Consider the following 13,518-nt stretch of genomic DNA (forward strand, 5'->3'; position numbering starts at 1 on the left):
TTTATCGAGTGTGGTCCTTTCCTATCTGTTCCACTTTATCTGCACGAAAGGTTGTGTGGCAGTTGGAATGCAGAGGTTTGGGCCACCAGGGGAAGAAGTCTGGCACACTTTCTGGAAGAGCATTTTTGAATTGCAAAATACAGTTTTGTGTTACTAGAAAACAGTATGGGTTGACTCTTGAATCACTGCATTTAGAATTCTTTACAAATCAACCTAAACAACCCAAAGCCCAGTAGTTTTTAATTTTCAGCTCAGTGAGACTAAAAGGAAACAATTTGCTTTTGGCTACAGTGATGCTGAAAGCAAATAAAACGTAGCTAGTCCTTCGACATTAAGGGAGATAAAGTGTTTAATAAGTGTCTTCTAGAAGAAGTGACATCTGTATAGAACACCTGCTGTCTTCATTATAACTTTAAATAAGCTGTGTCTCTGGGGGTTAGCAGGGCCCTTCTTTTGGCATACACTGCTGTGACAAAGATAAATTTTAAACCTCAAGTAATTTACTGTCATGTGGAGGATGCTTTTTGGTAAGACATTTGGGGGTGCAGAGGGGAATAAGCCCCTGACTTAGATAATTCAGGTTCAGCAAGGCCCATTTTTGAGCATAACTTTGACACGATGATGGTTGTCATGTTATGACATTTCCTAGCCCTCGGTAGCTCTAATTATTTGCTAATTGTCATTTTAATGTTTTATATATCACAGGAACATGTAAACCGTTCTTCTCGGCATGGGGGCATAGCTGTTTAGTGAAATTCTGGATTTCTTGTTACGCTTTGAGGAAGGGACCTGAGCTGCACCTATGCTGATGGTGTGTTTCTGTTAGGCTTTTACTCATTATGATCTTGCATATAGGGACAGGGGTGGGTGGAAATGGAAGAACTTCAGGGAGTGCCTTCTCGGAGGCACTTCTAAAAATCCGCTGCCATTTTGGCAGATTACAATCAAACCAAGAATGATTTCCATAAGCAGTGGTTGTGAAAAGTCATGTGGCCCCAGAAAATGGTATTTAACCAGCAATGTGGTTCATCTTATTAGCCCGGGGAGAAAATAACTCCCCACCAAATTCTGCTGTATTATAGATAAGATTGTTTGAAGCCAAAATTAAAAACATCTGCTGTTTTTTTAGCTGCGTGAAAACTAATGCTTTGTCCCTCAAAGCAGCAGCAGTTGTGCAGATGCTGTGTACCCTGTATCTCTTAGACCTTGACACCATACAAGGGGGACATCTTCAGAGTTAATGAGCAATTAGGACATTCTTTCCTGTCAATTAACTGGCAGAATAATGAGATCAAATGAGCGGTGTCCTTAAAAACACTCAGACTTGTATTTTCTAAGACGCATGCCTTGCTCTGCTCTCTGCAGTTACATGAACAGAGAAACAACTCCTTAACATGAAAATAACTTCAGAATTGCACCTACAGCAGACAAAAGACAGAAGCATACAGAGAGGATGCCATTTACTCTAAACTCAGAATTCATGGATCTTCGGATCTTCTCCGGAGTGGCTGTGACGGAGTGACGTCATAACACCTGCTGTTACCTTAATTGCCTTAAAGATCAGCAGGCGGAATGCTTAGGTCATGAGGATCCTTTCTCTATGAATGAACGTATAACATCTAAGTTTGGGGTGATCTGGATTATTGACCCTAAATTTCAGTTAGTGGGTTCTAGACCGTGGCTCCTCTAAGGATTGTGGTTTTCCCCCTGAACCACAACCACTGAGTAGTGAGGGATTGGCGCCAAGAGGGGAAGAGAGAAAATGGATAAAGACCCTCAGAGGTGAGGATGGCCTATTGGAAAAAACTAAGTTGTCTGGGATTGCAATTTGTTTTTCAGGTGGAGCCCTAAGTGGCAAGACAGGTGGGAATGTCTGTACACTGTGTTTAAGGGTTTCGTAGTTGGTCCTGGGGACAGTGGAAGCCACAGTGAGTTTTAAGTAGGGGAGCAACAAGAGCAGATAGGGATCTTAAAATCACCACACTGTGTGTGCAGATTGGGTTGCAGGGGGAGAGATGGTATTCTTTTTTTTTTTTTTTTTTTTTAAGATTTTAATTATTCACGAGAGACAGAGAGAGTTAGAGACATAGGTAGAGGGAGAAGCAGGCTCCCTGCAGGGAGCCTGATCTGGGATTTGATCCCAGGACCCCAGGATCATGACCTGAGCCAAAGGCAGACTCTCAACCACTGAGCCACCCAGGTGCCCCAAGAGATGGAATATAAGTGAATCCTAGCATAACAGACACGATCATAAGTGACTTTGTATGTTTATATACACATGCATGCATGTACGTGTTCATGTAATCCATCAACAATGAAATGGGTTTTAGTGTTTACCCATTTCAGAGAAGACTAATAACCAAAGGGAGGCCGACCTCAGTCACACAAGCTAGTTAAGTTGTAGAGCCAAGATGTGACCCCAAACATCTTGGTTCTAGAGTCTATGAACTTAATCATTGTTATTTCCCCTTTCATACTGTATCGGTAGCATTGTCATCATCATATTTTAAATAACAATAACAATACTAATATTCTATGCAGTGTGGCTAGTACTTTATTAGCTTAGTGATTTCTTTTGTATTCATATTAATTGGATTGAAATTATAGAATTTTTAGCAAGTCAGAGTTCTGTAAAATATCAAAAAAGTTTCAAATTAAGTTTTCCAAGTAGAGGTTAACTTAGGTCTTCTTGGCCGACTTTACGCTTTGTCTGGGAATTTGTGTGGCAGATTTCATGGTTGAGTTTTTTCAGGACCTGCACTGGATACATGTGAGAGTCCAGGGGATATGAAATCCCAAAATGTTTTCCAACCCACAGGTAACAGCTAACTGTAGACAAAACCTTCTAAATTCAGTGGAAATACAAGAAAGGCAATATTAAGAATAAAGGAGAGTGGATTTTTATGAAAGATACAGCTCACCAATAGCAAGGAAGACTATGAATATATTCCTAACTATAGTGACCTCACTTGTTTTCTGAAAACAGAATAACCATTGTTCTCTTGTGTGTTTCCATAAGTGAATGGTGGCTGTGGGTGCATCTAAGGACTGTAATTCCAGAAATACCAAACATACAATTGACTAGTAGTTAAGAAACTAGAGGAGATGTTTTAGAGATTTTGGTGGTATTCAGCCACCTGCCTGTTAGAATCATCCAGGGAGCTTTCTGAAATTATGAACCGGGATCTATAGCCGGTGAGGTGGGGGTAAGAGAGTGTGCACAGAGAGGGCAGTGGGGTCCCAGGCACTGGGATTGCTTTGCAAGCTCCCCTAGTCCTCAGGTGGAAAGATCCTTGAAGACCAAAGTGGGAGGTTCCCATTTGTCTCTGCATCGCTCCTCAAGGAGCTCTATCTAGCAGAAGGCAATGAGCACCTTTGTTTTTTTTTTTCTTAAGTTGGAGGTGCAGATACTACCACACACTTCAGTAGTACCTAGATTTCTAAATTCTTTATATATTGTCTTTAGAATATATGGAAAACATACTGTGCCAAGTATGAGCAAGATAGGCTACCCCTCTTCCTCCAGAATGACAATGAAGAACACATTTTCTGCTTTCAGAGAACTTAGTCAAGTATGAGAAAGAGGAAGAGTATATGGAGAGAGGGAGCCAGTAAGGAATAGCTGTTGTCTAGATGAAATTATAGCTAGTAGAAGGGAAGGGGAATGACCGGTTGGGAACATTTAGGGATGTGAAGGATGGAAGAAAGGGTGGCACGTGGTTTCTTAACATGTCTCCATGACCAAAAAAAAAAAAAAAAAGAAAAGAAAAGAAGAACCATTAAGCCCATCTTACATCACATACCAATTCTTATTGGAATTCATGCAATTAAGAAATTATAAAATAACATGTTTGGTTTTTGTTTATTCTGTCCTCTAGACTTAAATCTTACTGATGAGGAATGTTCACATAAACACAGTGAATTTCAATGATTATTGCTCACAGTGCTTTTTTTAATTATTATTTTGCCTTTTAACATGTTTCTTCTTAGAGGAATGAAACTGTCGGGCCTTTTCACTAAAAGTTAGGGAAGATGCAGTTCACGAGATCACCAATTAGAGATGATTATAACCTGACGGCTCGGCTGCACCATTAAAAAGAGCTCTGTTGACACTTCCAGAAACTGTGCAGAACTGTTAGTCTACGAGCCCCGTGGCAGTGGTTTGGCCTTATAAGAATTACAGAGAGTTCTTGCTAACATAGTTATTCCAGGGATTCTAAGTCTGTAAAGGCTTTAGGAATGGCCTAGTCCTAACCACCTTGGCAGTGTGCACCCTAGGGAAAAGGTTTGTTACTGGCTAGAGCCACATGGCTTATCCATCCTGGAGCTTGACCTGGAATCCACATCATTACACTCTCCGCTTAGAGCTGTTTTTAACCATATCATGCAAGTTCATTTTTAAGCATAATATGCAATAAAAAAAAACTGAGTTCTTTGAAGAGCAATAATGCACATTACTAAAGATTCCCCACTACCTTAGAGGATCATCAATAGGATCCTTTGGTGCCTATATTTGCTTTGAAAGTCACTAATGAGCAACTAGAGTAGAGGTGGGGAGTTCTATCCTTAAAATAAGTTTTAACAGTTTCCAGTGATCAGCATACATCAGCTTGCTTTTTAATATGTCTTTAGGAACTGCAGGGGTTTTTCTGTTATCTTGTATTTTAACAAATATCCTTGTGAAATTATCCAGAACATTCACCAACTAGATTTTCTCTTTATATGTTGATTATTCTGATGCTATAAATTTTTGGCTGGATTGGTTTTAAGGTATTGCAAGATTTTTAAGATGAGATTAAAGGTCAAATTTACTATATTTTATTAGTTGTCTAGTTTTATATTTTTTATGCAGAAATGGATTTTCAACCAAAATCCGTTGTAGCATCTGCATCTCGCTATATTCAGAAATAGAAGATCCTTGAATCAGGAGGGACCTTAGCAGATACGTCCTTCGGTCATTTCTGGAACGCTCCCCTGCACTGCCTGTCAGACGGGCCATCTTCACACTGTCAGAAATAGGAGTCTCTGGAAGGACCTTGTCAGATAAAACACAGAATAATTCTGTCTTTTGTGGACTGTTGCCAAGTTGGTACTGAAGGGGATTAAAACTGAAACGACTTGATTAACTGACCCTTATGTAACATTTTATGGTATTTTATGGTAGTTATCAGGTAAAGTTTAGCCAACCGGCCAGAACAAGCTTTGCCTATCAAGAATTCGGTTATTATTTTTTTATATGTGAAGGGGAAAAGGGAAAAAGGAAAAAGCAAGCAGAAGGAGCTTAGCATCTGTATACCCCTCCGCCTGTGATGAAGCCCTTTGCAACCTTGTTTTCCCGCCTCAACACGGTATGGGTCTGGGCTTCACAGGCAGTCAGGCCCCAGTTGGAATCCCAGCTGTCTCTCCTTCACCAATGAACAGGGTAATTAAAGGATTTATGGGGATTTTGTGGCTGGGGAGTTAAGCCTTGCTTGTGGCGCTTGGTAGCCACCTGAGACAGGGGATGAAGGACACCTGGCATAGAAGGCACTTGCTCAAACTCCTCTTCCCACCACTTGGTTTTCCTTTCTCCTTTTCCACATGTTTGCTCTCTCCACTTATCTTAGATCACTCACCCAAACCTTTCTTTTGGCATCCATTTCAACTTTGGAGATTTCTCCTGAAAGGTAATAATGGTAATGGACACTTCAGCCACTAACATTTAGCAAGCTTCTTATGGGCCCAGCAGAATGAATACATTACATGCCTTTTTTTTCCATATACTGTTTGCAAGGTCTTCCAATCTAGATGGGCAACAGTTGAGGCTTAGAAATTAAATGTAATAGAGTCAAGGTATGAATCGAGCCCTATCTGACTCCAGAGCTCTTCATCACCATGCAGGTCACTCCAAGGATCTCCTTCTGGGAGTGTTCACTTCTGTCTCTGCCCCCATCGCAGATGGCAGTGGTTATGAAAACAGTAAGAAGAGCTAGTGCTTGAAGCCCCTTGCGTGTATGGACTCATTGGAGGCTCACCACGACTCTGGACAAGCCCTGTCTCTAACCCCATTTTTCAGGTGAGGAAACCAAGGCACCACGAGGCTAAGTAACTTGTCCACTTACCCAGGGTCACACAGAGTTAAAAGTGGTGATCCAACTATGGTTTTTAGCCCCCCTCCTCCCAGCTATCTTTCCCACCTTAACCATCCTGGCTACTCTTTGCAGTTCTCCAGTAACATGTGAACTCTTTTCTTATCCTTGTGATGGTCCTGCCAAAGTAGTGATGTCTTGGCTGCTTCATCCAAAGGCTACATGGAGACTAATGCCTAAGCAAGGAAGAACAAACAGCAAATTCATTAACTAGGAATCTATTTACAGTCAATTCCCAAGGCTCACTGTGTAGCCGGGTGCCTCCACATCATTTAGAGCTGCTAATAAATGAAAGTCTGCATCTTTCCAAGTGTCTTGATATTTACAAGTCTCGTATTTTACCATAGGAAGCAGCCTCCATGAGCATATTCATGTGTTGACAGTTCTAATTAATACAAGTAATTAGTCCTGACAGTGGAACCATGAAAAGAAGACCCATTCATAAATTTGCTAATTATGTTACTCTGCTTGGAATTTAATCGTGGCCTCGTCTTTCATCATTTCTGTATACAGGCAAAAAGGCTGTCTTACTAAATTCTTCAGACTTTCACATTTACTTCCAGTAAAGGAATTTTGTCAAGATGAATGTATCATTAGAACTTAATTCTCTAGCATGTGAGAAAGAAGTAAACGAGAGGCTGGGGAAAGCTGGGCAAGGAAGGCAAGAGAAGTCAAGGGCATCCATAGGTTTCTTTAAGTATCTAAACATTGTACTTTTCTGCGTACTTGGTTTGATGCCTTTCCTGAAAACTAAGTTGGTTTAGTTTAGGCCGTTGGAATGTCTCTGGTACAGAAAATTTGAAGATAGTTTGTTACTTCAATACCCAGTTGAGCCCTCTTCTGTCTGATGTAAATGGCCTGCATTTTCAAGGAGCTTTGCTCTGGAGTAGGGTTTCTTTAACACTGTTGACATCTTGGTCCAGATTAGTCCCCTTATTGGGGTGGCATGGAGCTGTCCTGTGCATCATAGGATGTTGAGAAGCACCTGTCCCCCACCCAGTGGATGGATACATCCTTCCCCCGAGTTGTGACAGCCAAAAGTATCTCCAGATATTGTCGACAATCTCCTGGGGGGCTCTCTTGCTTCCCCACCCTGCTTAGCTTTCTGGTCTGTTGTTTCAGTTACTGTCTTACAAATATTGCCTATGCCCTTGCTGCTCGGTCCTCCTTCCATCTATCTGGAAACAACCACAGATTTGAATGAGCCCAGCCAATAGGCTTCTCAGACCCTCCATCTGCCAGCTGAGTCTGATTGGAGACTCCTCCGACCCAGCAGAAGAGTCTGAGCCTATTATAATACATGTCAGCATCCCTCCTGGCCTTGACTGCCCAGAGAAAATAAAATCCACCTGTAGGTAATGACATCAGTCTCCTGTCAACTTGGGGTACCTGGGTGGCTTAGTCTGTCAAGCATCTGGCTTGGTTTGGTTCAGGTCATGGTTGGTCTTGGAGTCCTGGGATTGGGCCCTGCATCAGCCTCCACACTCTTTGAGGAGTCTGCCTGAGATTCTTTCCCTCTGCACTTCCTCCCACCTATGTGCATGCCTGCACTCGCTCTTTCTCTCTCTCTCCCATATATCTTTAAAAACAAACAAACAAACAAACAAACAAACTTACCTGTACCCATTCCCATACTTAACTCATCCCTCCTGACAACTGGGTGGGGAGGTCTCTTTCTTATCATTGTTCTCAGGAAAATCTTTTGTTCCTGATCATCCCTTTCTCCCTCTGTCTTCAGCCTGTCGGCCTCTACTGGATCATTCCTATCAACATCGAAACATATACTAGCCTCCTTCCTGCCGCATCCCCAAAGAAAGAGAACGGTAACACAGCTGCCTTTCACTCACCTGCCACTTTCTTCCCTTGACAGCCTCCAGCCAGTTGCTTATCTCTTGACTTCTTCAACTCCGAATCTTGCCACCTCTTCATTTCATCATGGTATGGCCACCATTAATTAATCACCCAGCTCTAGACAAGTTCTCCAGTGACCTCAGTGTACTTAAAGCCTGGGATCATTTTTCTTCCCCACATTCTCCTACCAAAGCTAATCACCCTGTCTTGAAACCCCACCTTTTGCCTCCCTTCCCCCCTGATGCCCACTCCCCTGGTTTTCTGGCTGCTGTTCTGGCCTCTTTCCTTGGCAGGTGCACCTCTTTGAATTGACTTTTGAATACCAGTTTTCCTAATGACTTCATCCTAGGTGTTCTTTTTATTTTTTTTTAATTATTTGAGAGAGAGGTGGAAAGAACATGAGCAGGAGGGGCAGAGGGAGAGAGAATCCCAGGCAGACTACACACTGAGCATAGAGCCCATGTGGGGTTTGGTTCTAGGACCCCAAAAGTCAAAATCAAGAGTTGGTTGCTCAACCGACTATGCCACCCATTCGCCCCTAGGTGTTCTTTTCTTTTCCCAAAGCTTTAGTTACTGCTTATATGCCAACAACTTCCAGATTTATCTCCACAGCTCAGATCTCTTTTTAAGCTTCTGATATTATATATAACCCACTCAAGGACATACCAAATACAGCATGTACAAAACTGAATTCATAATACCTTTCTACCTCCCTGACTTATTCCTCATCAAGTATTGTCAATAACCAAGTCCTCTGTATTTCTTAAGTTTTTTTTTTTTTTTTTTTTTTAATTCATGAGAGGCATATAAAGGCAGAGAAATAGCAGACAGAGAAGTCCCAGATGCAGAACTCGATCCCAGGATCCCGGGATCACAAACTGAGCCAAAGTCAGATGCTCAACCACTGAGCCACCCAGGCGTCCAATAACCGAGTCCTCTTGATGCTGATTCAAAACATGGCTCACATTCTTCCACTTCCTTCCATGTGCACTAGTCTGAGCCAGTGCTGTCTGTGCCCAGAAGGTAGGTGAAGATGGAGAAAGAAGAGCCAGATCACATAGAGCCTTTTAGGCCAGTCAAAGCACTTTTGTTTTTCTCTGAGATGGGACCATTAGAGGGTTTTGGGCAGCAGAGTAACATAATTTAGCTTTCTAAAGGATCATTTGGGCTGCTGTGTTGAGAATGGTCTGTAAGGTAGCATAGTGGGTTGAGTGGTGACTCCCAAAAGACCCCATCCGAATGTGACCATATCTGGAGGAAGAACCTTTGCAGATGTAATTAAGTTAACAATCTCAAGATGGTGGACCCCAAACCCAATGACAGATCAGTCAATTGCATCACTCCAGGCAAGAGAGGCCACAACTCCCATCAGGTGCCTTGGAGGAGATGCAAAGAGGTCAGCTTCTGAGTACGTTTTGAAGGTGGTCCAGAAGGATTTTTTGACAGAATAGTTGTGATGGTAAGAGAAAGAAGAGAGAGAGGGGACTAAGGTTTTGGCTGAGGGCACTGGGAAGTTGGAATTTCCATTAACCTGAACATGCAGAGAGAACAGATTTGTAGGGAAAAAACAGTTCAGTCTTGGACCTGGAGAGAGCGAGAGGATAATGAAAGCTCCATGTAGAGACAGTGAGGAGGTGGTTTATATGAGGCCAGATGACAGTTGTGTTTGGAAATAGGTTTGCAAGCCACCAGCATGGCATAAATGGTATTTATATTCCTGAAGCTGGATGGAATCTCCAAGGAAGTGAGTGTAAATAGAGAAAAGGATCAAGGACCCAGTGCCTGCGTGTCCAACATGAAGCATGGAGAGAAAAGAAGATACCAGCAAAGGAAAGTGAGAAGAAGGGACCAGCAAAATGGGGAGAAAATGGAGAAGAGACAGTGGCTCCTTGGAGATAAGTCCAGGAGGAAGGAGTACTCAGCTGTGCCAGATGCCTCTTGTAGTCCTTGTGGGATGACGGCTGAGAAATGGGTCCTGGATTCAGCAAGGCCAACATCAGGATTGACCTTGGTAACAGCTGCTTCAGGAAATGAACAGTTGCTGGTGCCATATAGATTCCACTTTTGTCTCTTGTTCCATCAGAGTTAGAACAGGGGTCCTGTGCTTTTAAAGGCTTGAGTTTCTTAACCCCCACCTCTACCCCTGATAATTAATGAAAAGGAACATGATAATTGACATCGGCTGCATTACTACTACCGGACTCCCCAGCCTTAGATATTGTTAAATAAACAAACCCCTGATGTTACTCATCCTGGAGCTATAGTGAGTTGCCCATATGAGACGCAAACTTCATCACAAAGCAGTTTTTTGCCTTTGACTTAGACCATCTGGCCTTGAGAATTATGAAATTGGTCTCTTCTCTGCCTATAATACCTGACTATATATGGATAGGTTCTCCTAGGAGGGGCTTGTCAGTAATTCTAGAGCAGCATCGTACAATAGAACTTTCTGCAATGATGGACATGATCTGTGTCTTCCATGTCCAGTGTAGTAGCCACTAGCTACATGTGCTAAGCCCTGCAAATGTACAGTAGTTCCCTTTAACCTTGAGGGGTGGATGTCTGAGACCACAGGTAGTACCAAACCCTGCATGTTTTTTCCTATACATACATACCTATGGTAAAGTTTAATTTAGAAATTAGGCACAGTAAGAGATGAACAACAATAGTAATTTAGAAGGATTGCGACAATAGACTACAGTACAAAGCCAAGTGAATGTGGTCTCTCTCTCTCAAAATATCATACTCAGCCTTCTTGTGATGATGCAAGATGATAAGATGCCTATAAGATGAGGCGAAGTAGAATGATGTGATGTAGCCTTGGTCTACTGTTGACCTCATGACAATACATGGTTAACAGCAGAAGCAAAACTATGGATAAGTGGGGCTGCTGTAGTTAATACAACTGAGCAACTGAATTTTTATTTTACTTAATCTGAATCCATTTAAATGTAAATAGCCACATGTGGTTAGTGGCCATTGTCCTAATGCAGTAGAGCACAGTTTCTCAAAGTGTGTCCTGGGACTTGTTAGAAATAGAAATTCTCAGACGCTAAGCAGAATGCCCCATTCCCAGAGTTCCTGAATTAGCAGGTCTGGAATGGGGTCTGAGAATTTGCTTTTCTAACAAGTTCCCAGATGATGCTTTGATACTGGTCTGGAAATCACTTTGAGAAGGTGATGTAGAAGATGGATCACCTCTTTATGAGGCCCCCAGGTCCCCAAGAATGAATCCCATGCATGCCACATAACTAATATTTTAAGTCAGGACATCCCAAATGTACCCTCTGCACTCCACGAAAATCTTTCTAGCTACTTTCTCATGAACTAGTAACAATTAGTTCCTGGCTCACAGAAGGGATCCTAAGTGTTTTTTGAATTACTAAAGAGATTTATATCCTTAGCATGGGTAAAGTGTCTAAAGTTAAGAACACTTATCCTGCCTATGACTTGCTGCATATGATCACTTTATGGCATTCATGATGACCTGTTAGTATACTTCTACTTTTGCAACCTATAATTCTGCAGCTTGTTTTAGGAGAAGCCATTGTTGGCATAATTGCTCACTCTGTATTTTGATAAATTTTAATTGTTACAATGCTGAGAAGGCAATTTTTGATAAGTATAGTATGCCCCCTGCAGGGGGCTCATTTGGAAATGTGTCTGTGAGAGCTTTTTTGTTGTCACATTGACAGGGTAAAAGTAGAAAGGTTGTAATCATCATTCAGTGCCTCAGGCTCAGGAGTGTTAACTGTCCTGCTTGCAGAGGATTGTCCTGTCCAGTGAGGAGAAACCAGCAACCTGTTCATAGGTGACAGAAATATCTCCTTGGTGAAATCATCACCTGTAAGGCTATGACCCTCCCTTTGCTTGTCCTATTTCCCGTGAGCACGTAATCAGGTTTACTTATTTCACAGGAGGATGGAGCACTATCTCTTCTGCTTTTGCATTATATAATTTAATTCTCCCAGCGAATATTTATTCATATGTAAGGCTAAGTGCTATGTGCCTTGCAGAGATGTCTGAAGCCCAGACCTGCCTGCAAAGAACTTATAGAACCAGCAGTGAGTTATAGAAATGGCTTAAGAATCATAAAATGATAGGAACAGAGAGGAAGAGTTACTTGGGAAATTACTCAAGTTTCAACCAGAGAAATAACCAGTGAGAGACATTCGTTAGGAGATTCGTTGCAAGGAATTGGCTTATGCAATTGAAGGCGCTAAACAGGCAAGTCTGAAATCTGTAGAGCATGCCTGCAGGGCTGGTGGACTGAAATTCTCAGGCATGTGTGAAAGCTGCAATCTGAAGGTGGAATTTATTTTTTCAAGGAAATCTCAGCTCTGGTTTTAGAGCCTTTCTGGATTAGTCCCACCCAGATTATCTAGAACAATCTCCTTTAAAGTCAACTGATTATAGACTTTAATCATGTCTTGAATACCTTCACAACAGCATCCCAGGTAGTGCTTGATTGAGTAACTGCAGACCGCACCTGGGCCCAGTTGACACATTAAAAAAAAGACCATCACACTAGAGACTGAGTGTTCAAGGATCATATCTTGAAATGTGTGGCATTTGTTCCAGTCCTTAAAGAGTGGAAATTCTCAGATGTGTGACTAAAGAGAATAGGTCTTCCAGAGAGTATTAAATATTAATAAAAATGAATTGGGGTACCTGGGTGGCTCAGTCAGTTGAACATCTGACTCTTGATTTAAGCTCAGGTCATGATCCTCAGGGTCATGAGATTCAGCCCCATGATGGGCTCCACACCCAGTGTGGAGCCTATTTGAGATTCTCTGTCTCCCTTTACCCCTTTTCATCCCCTCTCTGCTCTCACTCTTTCTCTAAAATAAAAATAAATAAAAGTAAACAGTAAAAGATACCAAGACAGGAATGTACAGTTGGTGTTAGCACACTGGCTAGTAGGTGCTCTACAACCTTTCTCTGAACCTGATCTCTGTTTCCTTATCTAAAAATTGGGTTGAATACTCCTCATGACTGTTCCCTAGGGAGGAATGAGATGATATTTGAGGGTACATTTTGGAATCAGTAAACACTATGAATGTTAGGGTATTTCACAGTGGTGGTGGTGGTAGTATTTGCATATGAAGTTTGGTAACAAAGCAAAAAACAAACAAAAGTCACACTCAAAAAAGGCTAGACAGGTAAAACAGAGCCTGATTGTTGTGGGCTTTGCCTAAAATTAGCATCTTTAATTTGGGGAAGGGGAGAAGGTATTCTCTAAAGTTTGTTCCAAATGGATTGAAAGGAAATAATACCTCTGTATACATAGCCATGCCCATTGTCAAAAAGATACAGTCACCATTTGCTCTGGGCCTAAGACGACTCAACATTTTTTTACAGAAGCGGACCTCTATTTTTGATGCAATATTGGGGGTGAAGGAGAGTCATTTACTATAAACTTATTGAATACTTTGCCTAAATAAGGAAAAAAGAATTAAGCCATTTCCAAGAAAGTTGTTCCAAGTTTCTTAGGTAATGGCTCTTGTAGCCAATTGACTCAGTCACCAAAGAAAGCTCC

General features: G+C 41.8%; 1 protein-coding gene across 20 annotated transcripts in view; it reads left to right on the plus strand.

The window, feature by feature from the left end:
• The window catches only part of RHBDD1 (rhomboid domain containing 1), a 125,101-nt gene that overhangs the window by 85,728 nt on the left and 25,855 nt on the right, over positions 1 to 13,518 (plus strand). Inside the window, exon 9 of one of the 20 annotated variants that reach the window (XM_072796477.1) lies at positions 5,938 to 5,987. The exons of the other annotated variants lie outside the window; for them this stretch is intronic. Coding sequence (XP_072652578.1) covers positions 5,938 to 5,972 — 35 coding nt within the window. The 3' untranslated portion in view covers positions 5,973 to 5,987. Of the gene's footprint in view, positions 1 to 5,937; positions 5,988 to 13,518 lie in introns of those variants that run through there. 20 annotated transcript variants of the gene reach the window in all.

The sequence above is a fragment of the Canis lupus genome, chromosome 24 (genome assembly GCF_048164855.1).
Source record: "Canis lupus baileyi chromosome 24, mCanLup2.hap1, whole genome shotgun sequence".
Taxonomy (NCBI): domain Eukaryota; kingdom Metazoa; phylum Chordata; class Mammalia; order Carnivora; family Canidae; genus Canis; species Canis lupus.